At 39.2% G+C, this 22,709-nt stretch overlaps 1 protein-coding gene across 5 annotated transcripts in view; it reads right to left on the bottom strand.

Annotated features, from left to right (window-relative positions):
• The window catches only part of SLC12A6 (solute carrier family 12 member 6), an 82,293-nt gene that overhangs the window by 4,667 nt on the left and 54,917 nt on the right, over positions 1–22,709 (bottom strand). For all 5 annotated transcript variants that reach the window (XM_058541147.1, XM_058541148.1, XM_058541149.1 and 2 more), the window contains 18 exons: positions 22,491–22,622; positions 20,586–20,732; positions 18,394–18,448; positions 17,426–17,556; positions 16,632–16,873; positions 14,424–14,638; positions 13,161–13,319; positions 12,883–12,981; positions 12,548–12,605; positions 9,214–9,388; positions 8,494–8,612; positions 7,185–7,283; positions 5,334–5,453; positions 4,200–4,304; positions 3,630–3,798; positions 2,094–2,289; positions 1,341–1,510; positions 209–340 (listed from right to left, as the gene is read on the bottom strand). In XM_058541147.1, coding sequence (XP_058397130.1) covers positions 209–340; positions 1,341–1,510; positions 2,094–2,289; positions 3,630–3,798; positions 4,200–4,304; positions 5,334–5,453; positions 7,185–7,283; positions 8,494–8,612; positions 9,214–9,388; positions 12,548–12,605; positions 12,883–12,981; positions 13,161–13,319; positions 14,424–14,638; positions 16,632–16,873; positions 17,426–17,556; positions 18,394–18,448; positions 20,586–20,732; positions 22,491–22,622 — 2,523 coding nt within the window. The remainder of the gene's footprint in view (positions 1–208; positions 341–1,340; positions 1,511–2,093; positions 2,290–3,629; positions 3,799–4,199; positions 4,305–5,333; positions 5,454–7,184; positions 7,284–8,493; positions 8,613–9,213; positions 9,389–12,547; positions 12,606–12,882; positions 12,982–13,160; positions 13,320–14,423; positions 14,639–16,631; positions 16,874–17,425; positions 17,557–18,393; positions 18,449–20,585; positions 20,733–22,490; positions 22,623–22,709) is intronic.

The following is a 22,709-nucleotide window of genomic DNA, read 5'->3' as shown; positions in this document are numbered from 1 at the left end:
ACAAGAAAGCAAAAATAAAAACCACCACCAAAGGCACATCACATACATGTTCCACTCATCTAGATCAATATGTTAGGGTTTTGTTGCAATTAAGGGACTAATCCACATTTGCAGCTGAAGAATATCCCAAACCAAAAACGGGTCTAGGAAGACAGGGTGGACGGCAGGGGAGGTGTGGTCTCTTTGATCTCAAACTCAGCTTTCTCACCATTTCCACCACCTCTACCTCTGCCTCAATGCGTAGGTGGTACAGGAAGGTGGCCAGGTCCTTCTTCATCTGAATACTGTTGTCTTCTAGTTGGGCTACTGTGAAGATCCGTATGCTGCATTTTCGCCACACCTGAGAAAGTACCATACATACATGGAAAATTAGATGCAAGAAAGCAAAAGAGTTATTTCCTGAAACACGAGGCATTTTTGCCTAGAACAATCTTGCTGTATTATCAGAATATTTGTTCCTAGCTTCCTGCTTGCTATATTATTTATTAGGTCAAAAGCATGATTAAAAAACACATTAAATACAGTTTTTAAGGAATTCTTAATTTCGTAACAAGAAAAAAACTGGCAAAAAGGAAAAGATGGCATGTGATATGTTAAGAGGGTGCTTTATTCAGATAGCATATTGATGACACCATGCAGACTATGTTTGCTATTTTAAATTTCAGTTTAATTAGTCTTACCAAAGGATGAGCATATATATGTGTAAGATATACACCTTTAGGTTTCCAGTGTTTGAGAGACTTTGGTCTTTTTTTTTTTTTTTAAAAGATGTGTTCATTTGTTAATGTTTTTTCCAAGGGCTCATATGGCACTTCATTAATTTGCTGAATTTCACCTGGAGATAGGTAGGTATCAACTACAAAGAAAACTATTTCTCATAAGGTTGAAACTGAGATCACGGGAGAGCCAAGAATAATCCCATCTCTTCTGATTCTAAGCCCCAACACTGCAGAATCAAAGAGGAAGAATTTGTCTAGTGAACCAGGACAGATATTAAGGGAGAAAGACTTTTTTATTTTTTTGTGAGGAAGATCAGCCCTGAGCTAACATCCATGCTAATCCTCCTCTTTTTGCTGAGGAAGACCGGCCCTGAGCTAACATCTATTGCCAATCCTCCTCCTTTTTTTGCCCCCAAAGCCCCAGTAGATAGTTGTATGTCGTAGTTGCACATCCTTCTAGTTGCTGTATGTGGGACGCGGCCTCAGCATGGCTGGAGAAGCGGTGCGTCGGTGCGCACCCGGGATCCGAACCCGGGCCGCCAGTAGCGGAGTGCGCGCACTTAACTGCTAAGCCACGGGGCTGGCCCCAGAAAGACTTTTTTAAAAAGATGTCTAAAATACCTTGTGCTGTTTAAGTAGAAATGGTAATAACATGAGCATCCCCCCATCATGCACAATCCACCACACGTCAATGTTGCCCTCAGAAAACTGCTCCACATTGCTGGGAAAGAAGGAGATGTTTTTAGCCACCAGCAGGGCCAGACGGGCAGCAGTTGTCACTCGAACTGTGCCTAGGGAGAAAACAGAGAGAATTAGGAGAAGCAGAGAAGAATCCTTGCCTTGCTTCCCACCATGTCAGGAAACCAAGGATAAAGCTCTTCTACATTTCTTTGAGCCAGGTGTCCTATTTACATAGCAGGTTACATCAAGTAACAAAAATCATTGAGAAAAATCTGAATAGTTAACATAATTAGATTGAGAACCATGATTTACATTACTAGATATATTCTGATTACTACATTTCTAAGGGGAGGATATATGAATTTGGGCGATTTTGATGCTGAAGGACAATCCTTCCAATTCCTATGAAAATATCAGGGTGGGAGATCACAAATGAAACCATGGCAATTTCACAGATAATATCTAACCTAAGACTTGACAGAGATAAACAATTCATGAACATAATGTATAGCTGGAGAGGTGAGCAGAATCAGGTTATTAACTACCAGTGGTTATTTAGGTGCCCTTATAAGGCTATGCTTCAGCAATGGCATAGTCTCTATTTTAGGAGGCTAGGGGGTGAGGTTAGCATGACAGGGATTTAACTATATCCCCTATTTGGGCCCTCAGGATAATATAAGAAGTGTTTTATACCAATAAAAGTTTTCCAAGCTCGAGCATCTTCACTCTGGCGCCAGCCATTAGGCCATCCCATCACCACCGTGTTATGCTTCATGCCCCCAAGGCCACATGACTGGATGAGGTGGGAAATGCCCTCTCTCAGCTTAGCGGCCACCACCAGTTGGCAGAATCCTTTCACCTTCTCTGCCTCCATTAGGTGCTTTACGGTCTGAAAGAGAGACAGAACCTCACACTGAACTGTTTCGTACTGGACTTTTTTAACCTATTACTCCATCTCCATATTATATTCCCGTCCTCTTTCCAAACTCTGCATAAGACCATAACTCCTATAGAAAAGTCCGAAAAGTTAAAATTCTCCCAAGGACATGTCATTATCCTTTGTCTTTTTTGCTTTCTAAGTGCTTACTACATAGACAGCTGGTGGTCTATATGCAGTTCCTCTGCCTTTTCCTCTCTTCTGCTTTTCTTTCCTTGTAACATACCAAAAAAACAGAGCAGGGACCTCCACCAAGGGACTATTCAATACTCTTTCTTAGTTGACCAGGGTGAGTGTGAACATGACCTTCTTTCTTCCTCAGTCCCAGTCATGCCCTGACTCCTAGTACTAGAAATTCAATCGATGATTCAGTTTCACATTAGAATGTTCTCAGGTATGTTTTCTTTTTGGTTTTCCTATTTCCATATCCTTTTTGATATTTACTGATTACTGATGACAGTTGTATTTGCTTTACTATTCTTTTATTTATTCAAGCCAATTTGGAGATAATATTTCATTTACTCTTACTCTACCCTCTTGGTGGAAAGGTGAAGGGAATAATGATGTGAAAAATGGACATGATTTTCCCAAAGGCACAGATTAAGCCAGTGGCATAGCTAGGATAATAAGCAGGGTCTCTTGATTCCCAATCCTGTGCCTTTTATTTATTTTTTATCATCATTCTGGACTAATGTTTCTTCAGCATTTCTAGTTTTTAGGGTTTCCAAGAATTTCAAAATGCAATCCAGTGAAAATTCTGAAATGTAACAAAGTTTCTCCAAACAACAGAGTTAGTTCTATCATTTATACTAAGTATTAGAATGAAAATTACTTTCTTATTCACAGAGAACTTTAATATTCAGTAAGCTAATCAGAAATAGCAAAGCCATCTTGCTCATGATACCACGTAGATTAGTAAAGAGGAAGAAAAGTTGCCCATTGCTCCTTGTTGTCACAAGATTGAGAGGAACCATCTCCACAGTTCAAGGGAGAGATTTATGTACGTGACTTCTCTCAGGGCTGAGTCAATGTTTGGAGTCTATTTGGAAATAGTGCTTAGCCTTGATTATCTTTTGGTTTAGTAACGCTTTTTAAATGAAAGAAAGAATAAATTACTATCTTCTGGGTCATCTTATTATTTGGGAAAATATGACTGTTCAAAAGTCAGCACTAAGAAGGAAACCTCCTACATCACTCGGGAAAGGGATTAACTTAGAAATCTGAGGTCTTACTCCTTAACATCACAAAACCATGAGCTAAATTCCACTAAGCCAATAAGCCTTTACTCTTACCTGCTCAGCAGCTAAAGCTTCACCATAGTTCTCCAGGAAGTTCCCCACGATGACAGAGCCCACAATAGTAAGACCCTTTCCTGCTTTAAGCTGTGAAGCAAAGGTGAGGAGGCGAGGATGCTTGACGTGTAAGTCTTCATCCAGTTTCAGCAATACAAGCAACTGAGGCCTGTAAAGAGGTTGGCGGGGGAGGAGGGGATAAAACATTTTGGGTTTGGAGAAAAGAATGACAATTCTACCCTTTAACTCAGGAGATCTGTATAAAACATGTAATTTAACAGAAGGAAGAGATTAGAGGAAATGATAGGATGAGAGAATAGAGTTACTTTGAGTCTTCCCAATATCACCTCAAATTGATCAATCTTCAAGGAAGAATAAAAAAGGTAGAAGTCTAGAGAGTGTATCATATAAACAAAAGTGAACAAAGGATCAAGGATTTGGGATTGTTCAAAACAGGTCTGTTACGTCAATTCCTGAGTCATGAGATTTCCTTATCCTGTAATCAACGAAGCACACATTTCTGTGGGTTAACTAGTGCCAAACACTACTAAGCTTGGTTTATTTCTTTACCTCCAGTTTTTAGTGTGGGGAGGTCCTTCCTCCAGCCGAAGCAAAGCAAACCGGGCTGCACTGAGGGACAGACCACGGATACCATCACCCCATTCTTTTTCAGCTCTGGGAGAAAAAGGAGAAAAGAGCAGAGACAGATTTAACCTATAGCAAGCACAGGGGCCAGCCTGCTGGCGCAAGCGGTTAAGTGTGCACGCTCTGCTGCGGAGGCCCAGGGTTCGCTGGTTTGGATCCCAGGTGTGCACCGACGCACCGCTTGGCAAGCCATGCTGTGGCGGCATCCCATATAAAGTGGAGGAAGATGGGCATGGATGTTAGCCCAGGGCCGGTCTTCCTCAGCAAAAAAAGAGGAGGACTGGCAGATGTTAGCACAGGGCTGATCTTCCTCACAAAAAAACAAAACAAAACTATAGCAAGTACAATTGCAAAAAATAAAGTTTATTTTTTCTTTATCTAAAAGTGACATATGTATAAGGTAGAAGATTAAAATTAATAAAATATTAATTATTTATATAATGCTCTTTCCTAACATAATGAACTCACTGTAAGCAGATCAATACTACCTTTCATCAACAGACTGCACTGCACAACAGTTCAGAATAAAGCCTGGAAGGGTCCCTCATTCGTCCTTCTATGTAACTACTCAAAAGCAGTAATGCAAAATAGCAATTTGGATTAGGAAATTACTACAAATCCAAAGTTTAAGTTATTTTGAAAATAATGGGGAGAAAGTAAAACTCAGTGTAATCTTCTGAATCAGAGTGTTATTTATTCCTAATTTTTGGAAGTTGTTGGTGAAGTCTTAGTTGTTACCAAGTTATTCAGGACTAATTTCTTTGTCATTTCAGAGACTTGAATAGATGAGCAAAAATATTTATATTTGTGTTATACTTTGTTTAATATTCATCATTTTAGTAATTTTTTCATTAATCTGTTCACACTTTCTTGACAGGTTCCCCTTGTGATTAAAAGCTTGTGTCTGTAAGATGGCTGAGAGAATTAGGGGTGCAAAATTTAGTACGGATGAATGAAGTTATCTGGATCTTGAATGCAGTTTTCATTGGGCCAGCTCTAACAAAACTAGCCAGTTTTGATACTTTTAGCAGTTGATCAAGGTCAAATCCACAGACTCACCCTTGGTACTCGATGTACTTGTAGATCATACCAGCTATTACCATAGCTACAATGGCATAATACCAGGAAGAAATGAACATGAGAGCCAGACAGATACTCATTCCCATGAAAGAGAGGGCCCTAGAAAATTAAAAACAAAAACACAAATAAAAAATTGTTTTTCTAAGCAGCTAAAAAAGAAGCCTGTGCTAGAGGTGCTTCTTAAACTGGTGAGGGATTTTTTTTTTTTTAATTCCAATATCCTGCAGACAGAACTATCGTAAAATACAATAAAAATGAGTTATTAGAAAAATGACCATATGTTGCATGCTGTGACAATGCCAAATTGCTATAAAAGTTCCTAAATGCTTATTCTCCATTTCTACGGTTATCTTATCATGGACTGGCAACAGTCAGAAGATCTTCACTGAGCCCCACACCATCCTTTGCGCTGACGTTTCCCATTGCTGGAAAAACATACAGATGAATAGGGATGCTACAAAAATTATCTGTAGTCATGAGGACAATTAATACCTACTTTGCAAAGCAGGGATGGGACATGTAGTCAGAATTATTAATAACTCTATGATCTTTAAAAACTATTTCATGTAAATATTGCTAAAAACTTGATGAACATTTACTAGCATAACAGCAGAATCTACTGAAAAAAATTTGCCATTAGTTTTCTTACGTTACATAAGAGAAATCTTTATTATTATTAATTAGAAATTATTATTCTCTAATAATAAAGTGCTTGTTTTTGTTTTGATCAAATAAATTAGGCAGACAACTACATCTACTGAAGTTCTATATACAGAATGAGCTTCTTGGCTCTATGATGAATTTCAAAGAATGAACAGGAGAGTTGTTAACCTGAAGCAAATTAAGATCTAATGAAAATATAAGGTAAAAAGAAAAAAATTAAAAAAGGCAAAATAGTAACACAAAAAAAGTTCATAATAAACTTTTAACTAAAGTTAAAGCTAGAAAGAGGATTACAGGTTTTAAGATAAGTTGAAGATCTAAATTTCTGTCAGATAAAGGTCACATCACTGCCCACCACTGATTAAGTGAAGCCCGAAAGGGGTCAAGGAGAAAGTCAGCAAAGAGGAATGCAGCAACAGGTACATACAGGACATATTAAAGAGCTTTCAGCTCTGAGAGAAAGAAATGGGAAAGCGATGGGATGGTAGCTAAAAATGTGATAGCTCCTTTAGGACTGAGGAGACTTGAAAACAATAGCAGCAGCTGTAGCAACATTTCATGGAGAACTTGACCATGTAGCAGGCACTGTGCTAAGCACTTTAGATTATCTCAAAATAACCCTATGAGATAGGCAATATTATTAGTCCCATTTTACAAATGAATAAAGTGAAATTTTACAGGGTTATGTGTTTTGTTTGAAGGTTACAAAGCCAGGAAACAGTAGAGCTGACATATGAACCTAGGTCAGCTGACACCAAAACTCACACTCAATTATTAAATTAAACTGTCATAAGGAAGAGAGTTTGAGAATGAAAACTCATGAGAATACGAGAGCAAAGACAGAAACGGATGAAATACAGTGCTCAGCTAAGAGGGAAACGGGAAAACAGATATGCAAAGGGAAGGCTGTTTTTACCTGAAGAACGTTATTTCATAGTTTTGATCTTTATTCTCAAGTGGGTGTTGTCAGTTATTATAAAGCAATAAATGAAAAAACACGGTAGTAGGTTGGGAATTCAGGTGAGCACTGAGAGTTGAAACAGACAGTATGGAATGGCTGGCCAATAAAAAAATTGTATCAAGAACCCAGAGTCTCCAAGTTTTCTAGTTAAATGATGAATTCTCTCCAAATGTGGGGAAAAAGAAGAAGAAGAAAAAGGCACTTACCAGTGGTAGTAGCGGAACCGGGGTCTCCAGTTGGGTGTTCGAAGTAATGTCTGCAAGGCACATGCCAAGTTCACAAAGAGGTAACACATAAGAAAAAACCTGGCAGAATAAAACAGGAGGAATGATTACTGTTGTACAATGATTCTTCAAGGGCTATTTTAATAACTGGAGACCTTTGCTGTTTTTAAGCCTTTGTTCCAGCCCACTACATTTTTATCAAGACTAAGAAGTAGAGAAGCTTAAACCTGCTCATCCTTCTCTGTCCTCTTCTCAGCCAACATCACAACCACTCTACCCAGTTGTTCTTGGGATAAGCCTGTTTCTTCTCTGTTATCCTTGTTCCAAATTCACGTATCAAGTCCTATGGATTATACAGATTTAAAAATCTCTAAACCTTCTTCCTCCCTTCCATCTCTACCACTATCACCTCAGCTGAAGCTCTCATTTCGGCTTTGCTAGAATAGTTAAATAAGCTTCCAGCTGGCATTCCCAGCTCAATGTCAGCCTCTTTGTAATCTATCTTTTATACCGAATCGATCATTCTAAAACATAAATCTCATCATTTTGTTCTCAAAGGATTACCCACTACTTCCAGGTAAAAGTTGCAGGTCCTTTGTGATCTCGCTCAACCTACTTCTCTGCTCTGCTACTCCCCAACATACACTCTCCACTCTATCAAAGCCAAACTGTTTTCAGTTCTCTGGATGTGCTGCATTATTTCATCCCTTAATTCCTTCACACAAATTCCCTGCCTGGAATATCTTTCAGCCCTTCATTGCTTAGCAAATAACCAGTCCTCCTTCAAGATACAAGCGTCACTTCCTTCAGAAAACCCTTCTTGAGTCTAGTCTGTTTAGATGGCTCACTTTAGAGCTCTTACAGTGCTCTGTGTTCCCCTTCACCACAGTACTCATCACACTATACAAGGACCAGCGGTTTCGTTAACTACCATCAGTTCCTTAAGACTATGTCTTCTTCATCTTTGTATTCCAGCATATTGCCCAGTGCCAGGTAGGTAGCAAGTCCTCAACAGGTCACAGCTGAATGAATAAAAGCTAAGAGGAGTAGTAAAAGCTACAACCAATTGATAAGGAATCAGAAATGAAAGCAAAGAACTTTTAAAGTTATATAGGTAGGAAGAAACCACAAGTTATAAAAGTTAGTCTTTCATGAAACTTCTCAGGAATATTTATTATTACACCTGTACTTGGCTCACTCTGTTATCACTACTGTTATATGCCTGACAGAAATCAACATGTATTAAACATCACATAAGCAAGAATAAGTGAAGAGAATTACTGGCTCTTACATGGAGAGAATTGGGGCCACAAGATCCAGGGAGGCGATAAGGATTCCCAGCTCTGCAATAGCAGCAGTTAGAAGTAAAGCCCAGGTAGGTTCCCCATTGGCTTTGCTGTGACCAAAAACCTGTACATAGAAAGGAAATATCAGACATAGGAGTGTGGGGAGTGTTTGACAACGCTCTCTCATTCCTCTATGCTACAGTTTCAGATATCTGACAGGCAACAGTGCTACAACTGTGGTATCTTTTTTTTTTTTTTGGGAGGAAGATCAGCCCTGAACTAACATCCATGCTAATCCTCCTCTTTTTGCTGAGGAAGACCGGCTCTGAGCTAACATCTATTGCCAATCCTCCTTTTTTTTCCCCAAAGCCCCAGTAGATAGTTGTATGTCATAGTTGCACATCCTTCTAGTTGCTATATGTGGGATGCGGCCTCAGCATGGCTGGAGAAGCGGCGCGTCAGTGCGCGCCCGGGGTTCCGAACCTGGTCCGCCAGTAGCGGAGCGTGCGCACTTAACCACTAAGCCATGGGGCCAGCCCACAACTGTGGTATCTTTTAAATACCTTTACCCTACTCACATACAAACTCATACTAGGGAGTTAGAGGGTACTAAAACCCCACAACTTCATATTATATGATCGAGTAATTCCTAAGCCTAGGAAGGCCACACTGTTTCTCACAAAACCTGAAGAAAAAGGAAGAGGGCATAGGAAGGGGTCACTCACCCTGAGAAAGGGTATGATGTTATCCTTGGCTATAGCCTGTAGCAGCCTCGGTGCACCTGTGAGACTCTGCAGTCCAGCCCCGCATGTTGAGAAGAAGGAGCCAATAACAATCACCCATGGGGATGGCCAAGATAAGGTACCCACCACCAGATTACCTTTCACAGCATCCCCAAACCTGGGAGAGAAACAAGAGTGGGGAAATTTAATCTGGAAATAACTTTAGACTGAAAGACTAGAGAGACATTCACCCAATTTTTCTATTTATAATTGTTAGAGAATCAAAATTGAGACAGACGTGAATATTAAGAAACACAAAGATAGGCAGATTTGATCAAAAGGCATTGTTCACCTATATTAAGAACAAACAACCTGTAGGGCCAGAGACTCAGTTAAGCTTCAATTACAGCTTTTCCCCTCAAATTATCAAAATATCTGCTCTTTGCAGAAAAGTACACAAAAATACAAAAAACCAGGGAGAAAATCCATAATCATAACGTAACTGCAAACATTTAGCATACTTTGCATATTTCAGTCTGTTTACTATGGTTTTTAAAACATAGGTGAGATCACACTGTACCTATAATTCTGCATTCTTTTTAAACTTATATGCATTTTCCTACATCATGAAAAACGCTTTATGAACAAAAATCTTTAAGTTTTAATAATATTGCATCATAAAATTCACCTTATCCATTCCTCTAGTGTTGATTTTCTACTATAAAAAACACTGATTAATATTACTGTGCACACATTGACATTTACAGTTCAGTTAGTTCTCTTTATGGCAGATTCCTAATAGGGAATAACTGCAACAAAAGGAATTAAGATCTTAAAATATTCCCAAATCCTTACCAAACTGCTTTCCAGAAAAGTTATACCAATTTTTATTCCCACTGGAAGATATGAAGGTTCACATCTTATGGCACATACGTATTTCACACCAGCCTTGAGTATTAAAAATTTAAAAGTCATTGCTTATTTGATGACTGAAACGTGGCATCTCATTGTTTAATTATTTATAGTTTTAATAATTTTTATTAAATATTACACACAAAAAGTAATGTGCAAAAACAAATGTATATTTCAATAAATTTTCACTAAGCAAACATCCCTGTAACTACCATCCAGTCAAGAAACAGAACATTGCCAGCACCCAAAACCCTGTCTTATACCTACTCCTAATCACTAGCCTTTTCTTCTTCCCCACTATCCTGACTTTGAATACTATGTTGTTTTACCTGTTTTTAAACTTTAAATAAATGAAACAGTATTTATGTTTTATGTTTGGTTTCTTTCACTCAACATTGTGAAATTCATCCTTTTTTTGGACATAGCTTTATTTTCATTGCTATATGGTTTTCCATTGCATGAATACATAATTTATCCATTCTACTACTGATGGACATTGGACTATTTCCAGGTTTTGACTATTAAGAATAATATTGCAAGGGGCCAGCCCAGTGTTGCAGCGGTTAAGTGCATGCCCTCTGCTTCGGCGGCCCTGGGTTCACAGGTTCGGATCCCAGGCGCACACCGATACACCGTTCATCAAGCCATGCTGTGGCGGCGTCCCATATAAAGTAGAGGAAGATGGGCACAGATGTTAGCCCAGGGCCAATCTTCCTCAGCAAAACAGGGGAGGAATTGGCATCAGATGTTAGCTCAGGGCTGATCTTCCTCACAAAAAAAAGAAAAAAAAATAATATTGCTTGTGGGAATTCTTAGGGATGATTCCTAATGCACATGTGCATGCATATCTGTTGGATATATTTAGCAGAATGGTCAGGTCATAAGGTATGTGAATGTTCAACTTTAGGAGATAATGACCAACAATTTTCCAAAGTGGTATTATTATTTACACTTTCAATAATTTTTATATTATGTGTGATTTACCAAAGCTCTACAAATCCATAAATTTTCAATTATAATAGTATAGTAATAATAAACTATGCTTATTTATTTTTGTCAACAATATTTATATGGCATCTCTTAGGGCTCTTGTCCTCAAAGAACTCGATCTAGGAGGGGAGAGTGATAGGAAAACAAGTAGCTGCAATACAGTATGCCCAGTGCAATAATACAGTATATTCAAATACAGCGGCTGAACAAAGGGAGGAGTGTTATGTTTGTTTGGGTGCTTCACAGGATAGAAGACACTTAGTCTAGTCTTAGAGGATGAAGAACATAAGTCTGCCAGGTGGGAGTAGCCATTGTAATAAAAAAAAAAAATGTGTGGATGGATGGAGATCTGAAACAACAAGGCATATTTAACTTTAAGTTATGGCTGGAGCATAGGGAGTTTATAAGGGGATGGTAGGAAATGAGATTAGAACGAGGCAGACAGGGCCAGATCAAAATAATGGAGTTTAAGAGGCTGTGACAGGCTCTGAAGCAAAAAGGTTTGTATGATCAAATTCTGTGTTTTAGAAAAATCATTCTGGTGGCAGCATGGAAAAAGGATTAGAAGGCAGTAAAACTGAAGAGAGATTATTACAACAATCTAAGCAAAAGATCCTGAAGGCCTGTACAAAGTGATGGGAATAAAGAATAGTGGAAAGGATGTGAGATCTATTTTGGTGAAAGAAGGAATTTACAGGGCTTAGACACCAATTGGATGAGGGAATTGATGGAAAAGGTCTAGGATAACACCTAGGTTTCTGTTTTGAGAAAGGGATGAATGGTAAGGCTATTAACTTCCCAAGATGGGGAAAATGGGAAGAGAAGTAGCAGGTATCAGGGAAAGATTTTTCTAGGAATCTCTTGCAAAAACATATTTTATACTCATAGGTGAGAGAAAAGGAAAAACAAACACTCAGCAGCCCTTATGAAGGAAATTAAGAAAGTAAGTTTCAAGCTTTTATTTAGAATGCCAAACAGAATTAGATACAATCGGCCCTCCACATACAGATCCATGGTTGGCTGACTCTGAATGTGGAACCTTGGAGAGGGAGGGCTGACTGTATATACTTATGACTCATAAAGGAAATGCTAGAGACATTTGGAAGTTTTGTTTTGTTTTTTTTACTTGCCTTCGTTTACTTTTGGTCTTAGTTTTCCAAAAGCTCTTAATGTACAGGGAAGTCCTCATTATTCAGACAAATTCACTGCTTTATTGAAGAGCCATATTCATTGCATCTCACATATTTATCACAACATACTGGCTCTTATTATTCACTAACTTTTTTGGGAACTATATACATATATTTTCTAATTGCTAGTCATGATAGACACGTCAGGTTGGGTTTTGAGTTTATAACTGTCTTGGGGCCATGTGGGATGATCAGACATAATGGAAGACAGACATATGATTATTACAAAGAAATCAACTACTCACTTGTCTCTGAGAACAACGCCTTCAATACATGCACCAAAAAGGACAACATTGCTTAAATCTACCACATTGAGAGTCAAGGAAAGTGGCTTTCACCCTCTAAGACGAGATAGAAAGTAGACACTCAGGATATTTCTTCTGTTAGTAAAATGAGTTGCTAAATTCACTAATCCTATAAATTCTTGCTTGAATTTTAGAGATGAGGTGGGTAGATTACCTGGTGAGAAGTAAAGTGGCAAAAAGCAGATATCTTTATTACCGATATAAAAATACTGATCACCCTACTTCTACTGATGTTCCTATGACTAAGGCTCAGACGGAATCCATGAAAAGGATACAGACAAAGGAGGTGGTCAAGATGGCGAGGATCGTGCCAATGGGAATAGACTTTTGAGCATCTTTTAGATCTCCAGATCTGTTTGATCCAGCCATGATACCTTTAGAGAAGGAAAAAAGAACAAGTTAACTTCTTGAGTTCCTGGACACTTTGATATTCATACTGATACCAAAGACTAGAGGCAAATCTAAGAACCCTGAGACTATAATTCTGTCTCCTGAGAAAAATCATTCCTTGGATCTGATAGCTTCTAAAATAGACAAAAGCCCATCTGCTTACCTGTGACAGAGGGAAAGAAGATCCCCACCAGAAGAGTGAAGGAGGTAGTGATGTCAACAAGGACATACTCATGGCTTAAGCTGCCTAAGACATCAAAAGATTTAGCTGAAGGCTTTTCAATGATCTCTCCCTTGGGTAGATAGTTACTCCAAAGGTTCTCTGTAGTAGGAATAAAAGGGGATATAAGCAGCAGCCATATGGAAAGAAGATAATTAGATAATTTTCTTCACAAACAACATTCTAAATCAGACTCCTCATTTATGTAGTTTTTTTGTTGTTGTTTTTGTTTTTTTGGTGAGGAAGATTAGCCCTGAGCTAATATCTGTTGCCAATCCTCTTCTTCTTGCTGAGGAAGATTGGCCCCGGGCTAACATCTGTGCGTATCTTTCTCTACTTTATATGTGGGAGGCCTGCCACAGCATGGCTTGATAAGCAGTGCGTAGGTCCGCGCCCGGGATCCGAACTTGCAAACCCCAGGCCGCTGAAATGGAGCGTGCAAATATCACTACTATGCCACCGGGCTGGCCCCTCATTTATGTAGTTTTTAAAGGTATGTTTACTTCTACATGAGCGCATATATATGCACATACATATTGCACAATAAAGCACACATAATAAAAACTTAATGCCCTTCCTCATCTGGTTCAAATATAATTTGACAAAATGCTTTGGTACATCCAAATGCAGTTAAGTTTACTAATGCAAATTAGTAAAAGTTAAGCAGACCAAAGCTGAACGTCCCGCAAAGCCTCTTATTTTTCTTTTATTAGTCATCAATGCTATTTATAACAACTTAGTGTAAACTTGCTTACATGCAAAGAAATTTGTGGACCAAACATTTAAGATAGAAGTCACTTAAGGAAAGAGTTTCAGAAATTTAGCTGAGTTACGAAAACACATATGTGCGTGTGATGACATTAAAATAGTTCCATTCTAGCTGTCACTGTGGGAAGAATATTGGCAATTTTACAATAACACATTGAATATTTTATTATCTTATCCTAGGTTAAAAAGTGATTTGCTCAGCTCTGCTCTCAAAAGGAGGTAATTTTTAGCAGATAACACTGCAAGGGACTCCTGAAAAAGAATAAATACACTAATAGAAAAGCAGAAAGATGCTGAATTAAGAGCTGTATGCTGAGCTTAAGGAGGGAAGCGGCACCATGGCAATGAGTCTTCACGGACAACAGAGGCGTGTAAGATGGCAAAGCCCATTTTCCTCAGAGTAAAATAAAAAACTTGTCCAAAAACCTCCTAACTTACCTGTAATGACACCACTAGCCAATCCAGGAATGCCCTGGATTGAAGTGATATTATTGTGAACAAAGTATTCGTCACAGGTGGCATTGAAAAATTGACTTGAGTTACAGAAGAAGCCCCACAACTTTGAAGGTACTGTCATGTTGTTAATTTCCTTGGTCTTAGAGCAAATGTCAATGTGTCTTGATGAAAGGGTGCGGTTACCCAGCATGCAGACCCTAAGTAAAAACAAACAGGGAGAACGATGAAGGGAAAAAAATATATAAAAAATGAAATAGGTTAGAAATAGGTTAGTAAACAGTAAATAGCTTAGTAAAGGAGAAAAAATCTCATCTCTTAAGAGAGTCTACTGTCATGGATGGGAAAGGAACTAATATTTATTGACTACTCTGTAAATAGTGACTTACATTTTCTGGCAACTTAATCCTTATAGCGATCTCACAAAATATGTATTAGTATTTCTATTTTGTGGATGGAGAAACCGAAGCTTAGAGAGATAAAGCAGTCTGCCTGAGGTCATATAGGTGGTAGGTGGCTGGGCCAGAATTCAAACAGAACTGTCTGAAGACATTATGCTGACTCATCTTCCAAAATTTCTAGGTTATTAACCAATTGGTAGGTCTAAAAGATCCTCGAGTCCTTTTGTTTTTCTTACAAAAAAACAAATCTCCCCTATTTATTTTTTTGGCCTAGAAAAGCCTTATGTTCATAACAACCCCCTTGAAAATGTTATGCTAAAGGTCAAACCTTTTGGCTACTGTTTCAAGGAAGACAGCTGGGCTAGAATTAAAACGCACATCCCTCTGTGGCCTAAGAGAAAACTGTTTTTGAACTTAAGCCTAGACCCAGCAGGAGTATAGATATTTAAGGATAATACAAATATTAACTGCTGATTTTATTTTCTTCTTTAACCCAGATATATAAATATGAACAAAGGAATAATATGCCCATGGTTAAAATACCTCTCAGGAGGAACAAAGCAACTTTTACAATCCACAAAATGATAGCATATGTACAGAAGGAACCATGTACCCATTACTCAGCTTCAATAACTCTCAACATTTCCCAGTCCTGTTTTATGCATTCCCTTAGGTTATCTTGTTTTGCTGGAATATTTTCAAGAAAACAGCGTGTATCATGACCTTTCACCCACCAAAAAAAAGAGGAGCATCAAAGGAGAATTTGAGGCAAAATGGAATTTCCCAAGTTAAGATATAGCCAGAATGTAGCCTTTCGTACTTTTATGACTCTAAAATGGATCTTCAGCTAGTCTGAAGCCCCTAGATAAGCAGACTGAAAATTTACGATGGAATCGATTGCTGACATCATTTAGCATAGAAGAAATACTGGACTGGGAGTCAGGAAATCACAGGGCTTGTGTTCTTTGCTCTGCCATTAATTAACTTTGGGGCAAGTCATTTAATCTCTATGGACCTATTTTTTCATCTTGAAAAATCTATTTTTCTGTAATCAGGTTAAATCAACACAGCACTGATGAGTTTGATCCCTGGATGATCCAGATGACTTTTCAAAGACAATCTCTGTAACAAGATTACCAACAACACTCAGTGCTGGCTAGTCCCTATGCCACTAGTCAAACAGAAAACAGGTGAGCCTGTGAGTCACAGATCTGTACAAATCCATTACTACTTTGAAAAATATATTTGAAGGTATCTGCACTAATAGTATGTAATATAATCTATATGTAGAGAGACACATATGCTAACGATTTGACATTTATTTCCCTTTATTTTATGACTAGAAAAGTCCATTATGGGACTAACAGCAGAATAAAAAAATTAATTAACCACAAATACTTAGGCAGGAGTTTGGCTTTTCTTAACTCTTGATTTTTCATTAATAAAAGGAATCCAACATTTAAAAACTTTATAAAGCTTGCTGGCAATAACTATACTGTTTGTAAAGCCCTTCATGAATAGCTCAAATATGTGCAATCATTATCAGGGGTTTTGAAAAAACCTAGTATCTATATCCAAATGATGGTTACAGTTGCCAGTTCTATGCTTGGGACATAAGGAAGAGGATCGACATGAGAGTTTGCTGGGAGGCTTCCTGCCTAGATGTTAACTGGGCTTATCCAAGACAGAAATCTCAGAGAGACTCTGAAAGTCTGACTTGAAATAATCACATCATCAGATTTTGTCAATGACTATCCAATAATGATGGCTAGTCAGAGAGACAGACACATACGGGAAGTGTGGAGGGGCAAAAGAAGACTTGATGGCTCCAGCATAGATGGCCAAAATGGACACAATGACACAGGCCAGGAAAAGTGAAGCAAACTTGTTCACATAGCGTACGCCGATGAATACCACCAAGACCAGGAGGACCAAGAAGGCTGTGCCATAGACACGCATGTTATTTAGCATGGCTGCTGACTCCTTGAGCGCATCATCGCTACGGAAGATGGCAGCCCGGGGGACAATATATACCTGTTAAGCCAAAGAAGTAGAAAATGAAGTCATTTCAAAGTAATCAAGTAAAAGGGCTGTTGTAGTTTGCATTTGCTTTCACAAAGGAAAGCAAAGCTGTGACAGAAAATGACTGGAGACTTAGCCCAATTCTTATTTGGATCTACAGTGTCTACAGAAATGGGATATTATTGATTTTTGTTTTTCAGTCTACATGCTTTTCTGAATACCTACATTCCAAATGGAAAAAACAAGGAATGCATTAATAATTTACTCAAATGGTTATATAAAATAATTGCAATGATTATTTTGAGTCCTACTTCTGCTATCATTACTTTGAATAGAAAATATATCCCAGTGAATAAAGAAAGAAATGGAAAACATTTTATTTCATTGAGATAAAGTTACTACAAAAGATAAACTTTATTTTACTTTTTCCTCATTAGTGCAAGTCTTGCCTCTGATTGATTCCTATAGCTGATCGATCTCTCAGAAGCTTTGATACCAAAGAACAAAATAAATCCAAATCTATATCTTTTCTATCATGAAGACCACAATTAAGTCATTACTCACCAGAAAAATTTCAATGGCACCAAGGATATACATGGCTGCTGCAAATGTGGTACCAAGGTAAAAGCAGAGGCCAACAGCCCCACCAAACTCTGGGCCCAGTGCCCGGGAAATCATAAAGTATGAGCCCCCAGCTAAAAGACAAAATAGAAAGTGAACAGCATAAAGAAAGTACATTAGTAAGAGGAATTATGACTCGTAGATGAGTCATAAAGAAGAAGAACAAAAATATGCAGAAGGATAGGGGCCGGCCCCTGGCTTAGCAGTTAAGTGTGCGCGCTCTGCTACTAGCGGCCCGGGTTCGGATCCTGGGCGTGCACCGACGACCGCTTGTCCAGCCATGCTGAGGCGGCGTCCCACATACAGCAACTAGAAGGATGTGCAGCTATGACATGCGGCTGTCTACTGGGGCCTTGGGGAGAAAAAGGAGGAGGATTGGCAATAGATGTTAGCTCAGGGCTGGTCTTCCTCAGCAAAAAGAGGGGGATTGGCATGGATGTTAGCTCAGGGCTGATCATCCTCACACACACACACACACAAAAATATGCAGAAGGATAATGTTTCAGGCTTTTGAAAACCCTGAATATGAATAAAAAGCAGATTTGCTAGTGGGAAGTAAAAGATGCAACCTTTTTGGTAGGATACACTGCACGGCTAAAGCTCCACAAGAAGCAGCACAATTTGTCAGTATAACTTAGAAAATCATCAGAAAATATTTACTACAGGCACGAGACAGCCAAATAAAATACTTTCTAACTGAAAGAAGCTAAGAAAGCGATGGAAATTAAAGCATACTAGCTTAGAACATACAGAAAATTTTAAAGAAGGTATCCTAAAGTCAAATAGTTTTAGTGTCTATGGCCAACAGACTAAGTAGTTTTCTATTCCTCGGAAGTTTGCACCTCTGGCTTTATAGCATAAACATACAGTAATCACTGACAACCCCTGAAATCCAATCTTAGTCTACTGACCTGGCACCACTCCATTAGTGGCAATGGCACTCATGGAGATAGCAGTCAACATTGTCTGTAAAGAAAGGGAAAGAAGACTTACTGTATAAGATGACATTTCTGTACTATTTTCCCATCTGTGGACCTCACAGCACTTATCAAACACTTAACTCTACCTACTTTTATGGAGGGAGTTGCCTGTCATATCTCATGGTATGGAAATGAGATGTGGTTCAACTCATTGCACCAGTCACACTACCGTTATCTGGAGTATTTCTGTTAAAACACCCCTACACTGTAATCAGTAGGTTAGGTGTTATGAAGAACCACTGATCTCGCCCTGAATCTCTCATTGAATAACTTGGAAAACAGACTGGAAACTAAGAATAATCAGTAAGGAAGGGAACCACCGAAGACTTTTGAGCTCATAAGAACTGTATTTTAAAAACATTACCTGGTAGCAGAGTTTAAAATGGATTGCAGATAGGGAGCAGATGGAGGCAGAGTGACTTGTTAGCAGCTATTATATAGTAGTTCAGTGAGAGGTAAGGACTACAGTGGTGGTAGTGGGAATATAAAGGAAGGGTCTATTTATAAAGGTAAGAGATTTCAGAGGGAGACTTGATTGGCCTTGGTAGCTGATTTAGATGTGAGAGGCAATTAAGGAGCCAAATTACGGCCCTGAAGTTTCAAGACTAAGAAACTAAAAAAAATGGTAGTACCATTAATTTTAAGTTTTTAATGATATAAACTATGTCTGTGTACCTGCTTTGTATAGTATGTAGCTGTCTTAACATGAGTACAGCCATGTTTGGCCGCTCCATTGACCTATGGCCATCAGTGCACAAAGAAATATAGGGCTGCTTTCTGTGTGGTGGGAATTGGCCTTTTCCCGGGAACTGGCCTTTCTCCCACAGAGAGAGTTGCAAGTTGTAACATTTCAAGGCTCTTGGAGTGTCGTAGCACGGGATGGACTGGCCATCTGTGCAGGGCTAGGATGATAACCAGAGAGAACAATGCACGTACACAATTACTGGGCTGGGACGTAAGCCAGGGGGCTCAGCACATGTATGCCACTGATACCTATTTGTGCATGGAAACACTAAATGCTTGCTCTGCAAACTCTGTAATTGCTTACTCTGAAAATTACTGATGGTATAAAAACTGCTGGAAACTGAGACCTGATGAGAGTTCCACCTGTGGAAGGGACGCCTTGCCCAGGATGTGTGATCCCTGCCCAGCCGCGTCGATTGACAGGACTCTCCCGGCAGTGGGGCATGGAAGTTGTGAGTAACTGATTTGATGTGAAGTAATTGATTTGATGTGAAGTAATTGATCTGATGTGTTCTCTTTTCAGTCAACCTGGTGTTTCTCTTTCCGGTTGATTTGTGTCATTTCTCTTCAGTCGATGTGGATGTTTTCCCTTTCCAGTTGAGCTGATGTTTTTTCCCTCTTAATATTTGACCTATTCGGATGTGTTTGCAGACTATCACCTTTACTATCCTCTATATAATAAAATATACCTTCAGTTCATTTGTTTGGAGTGGAGAGTGTCTTTTATGTCTCCGATCGAATCCCCGAACCTCTCGTAACAGTAGCTGAACACAATGCACAGGGAGGGTATAATGGTGATAGTAATAAAAGAGGTCAGTAGACGTTGAAACTTACAATAAAATTGATGTGGCTGGGATACACAGATAAGAAGAGTTTAAATTAAAGGAAGATCAGAATGTTCTCCATATAGTAGAGAGAAGACCTGGAAAGAACACCTGAATTTCTGGGGAAGGGATAACGGATGAGACTTCAAAACAAAACCAATACCCCTCACCCCCAAAAAACAATCAATTTTGTTTCTCAATAGGACACTGGAGTAGTACATCACATTTTCTAACACATTTTATGTCACAACTTTGGTGCTATCAAGCTCAAATGGTCTGTATTTTGAATTCTTTGAAGACAGTGACTGTATCTTCTACTTCCTGTAGAAGTCCTCCTCATAATTTCTAGTACATCATATTATAGATATAAGCAGTGAATAACTGACACTAAATAACTGACCATCCTTTAGATTTTAATATTGAAATAATCTTTCCTGTTGAGATCATGACTCTTGTCCTAGTATTCTTTGTTTTATTCCCAAAGAGGTCAAGTGCATATACTCTCGAGCTCTCGCAACATTCCAGGTGATCTCCAGGAGCCAACTCAGGACTTACACAGCAGCAGCAGATAAGGACAATTGCAAAGGCCTGAAGAACTCCAGCTGTGCCCACCACCCATGTAAGGCGTAGAAACAGGATCACTCCAAAGATATTCTGCAGACATGGGAGGTAGACACCCATGAAAGTACCCATTTGGGGAATCTAGAAAGAAAGATGTTGACAAAAGAAAAAATTATACAGTCATCTAGAAGAGAGGCTTTTATCCCCTTACTTTTATATGAAAACTTGCTCCCTAACTACTATATTAATAATCTCAAAGCAGAGATAATAAGTTTAAGCAGTATCTTTTTTTTTTTTTTGTGAGGAAGATCAGCCCTGAGCTAACATCCATGCTAATCCTCCTCTTTTTGCTGAGGAAGACCGGCTCTGAGCTAACATCTATTGCAAATCCTCCTCCTTTTTTTCCCCGAAGCCCCAGTAGATAGTTGTATGTCATAGTTGCACATCCTTCTAGTTGCTGTATGTGGGACGCGGCCTCAGCATGGCCGGAGAAGCAGTGCGTTGGTGCGCGCCCAGGATCTGAACCGGGGCTGCTAATAGCGGAGCACACGCAATTAACCGCCAAGCCACGGGGCCGGCCCTAAGCAGTATCTTAAAAGAGACACATAGAAAATCTCCAACTTACAAATGTCTATCACCATAGCTTTTATTATTCCTAGGGCTACACATTTTTTCTTTACATGGGTCACTACATGTTTTTACATAGGCATTTAACCACAAACTTTTAAGTGCACCCCTAACAGTTTAAAATTTTCTGTTCTTCAAAGGTGTTAGCTTTCTCTTTTCATTTAAAAATGGAATAATGGGGGCCGGCCCGGTGGCATAGTGGTTAAGTTCGCCTGCTCTGCTTTGGAGGCCCGGGGTTTGCAGGTCTGGATCCCGGGTGCAGACCTACTCACTGCTTATCAAGTCATGCTGTGGCAGGCATCCCACATATAAAGGAGAGGTGGATTGGCAACAGAGGTTAGCTCAAGGCTAATCTTACACACACACACACACACACACACACACACACACACACACACACAGAATAATGACTTGACAGAATTCCTTCTCAGGGCTAATCTTCCACACACACACACACACACACACACACACAGAAACACACACACACACACACACACAGAAACACGGAATAATGACTTGATAGAATTCCTTCTCAGGGCTAATCTTCCACACACACACACACACACACACACACACACACACACACACACAGAGACATGGAATAATGACTTGATAGAATTCCTTCAGAATTCGGCATAAATCCTTCATAGTAGTTGCTAAAGGCAGTTGGTAAGGTGAAGATCTGAGGGTTGTTGTACCCCTGAACAAGCAGAAAGCTAACCTGTAATATTGTTCTATATTTTCGTTTTGAGAAAAACTGATACTTGGTCTTTGAAAAACCTAACAACTTCACAACAGAGAGATGGTACCAGCAGATGGGCGTGGACCCTCTTCTCGTCAAGTGTTGTTCCTTCTCCCTGGAATGTTCTTCTCCCAGCTATTCATGGTTCACTCTTCACCTTCCTTAGGTCTGCTCAAATATCACCCTGTCAGAAGGGCTTTCTCTGACCAACCTCGCTAAAACGGCAACACACTCTGTCCTGGCTCCCTTGCTGGACAGTCTCAGTCTCTTTACCCTGCTTATATTTTTGTTAGAGCATTTATCAACATTTAATATGTTACATATTTTAAAACAGCCTAAGGACTGTCTCCCCACACTAGAACTCAGACTGCATGATAGCAGGACATTGCTCTGTTTGTGCTGTGACCCCTGTGCCCAGAAGTATCAAGCATTCAATAAATGGTTATGGAGCACAGAGTGATGCCCTGCATATTTCCTCCTTTCTTATATACCACAGTCGTTTATTCATCCTTGTTATTCTAAGGCCTCACCTTGGTGGGCTTCTTTTTCCCTTCACTGATGTTCTCTGCCTCTTCATGTTCCTTTGCTCCCTGTGTCAGATTGGTATAATTGGCCATGCGGCTGAGGAGAGAAGACACTTTTGGTCTGGTGTCCATTTCTTCCTATAAAGCCAGAAATATGGAAGAAAGGAGAGATGAAGAACACACTGGAACTAAGCATCAATATGACCTCTCTACTGGAAAATTTCA

This window comes from Diceros bicornis, chromosome 5 (assembly GCF_020826845.1).
Source record: "Diceros bicornis minor isolate mBicDic1 chromosome 5, mDicBic1.mat.cur, whole genome shotgun sequence".
NCBI classification, from domain to species: domain Eukaryota; kingdom Metazoa; phylum Chordata; class Mammalia; order Perissodactyla; family Rhinocerotidae; genus Diceros; species Diceros bicornis.
The sequence above is the reverse complement of the archived record's forward strand: the minus strand, read 5'-3'. Positions and strand labels throughout refer to the sequence as shown.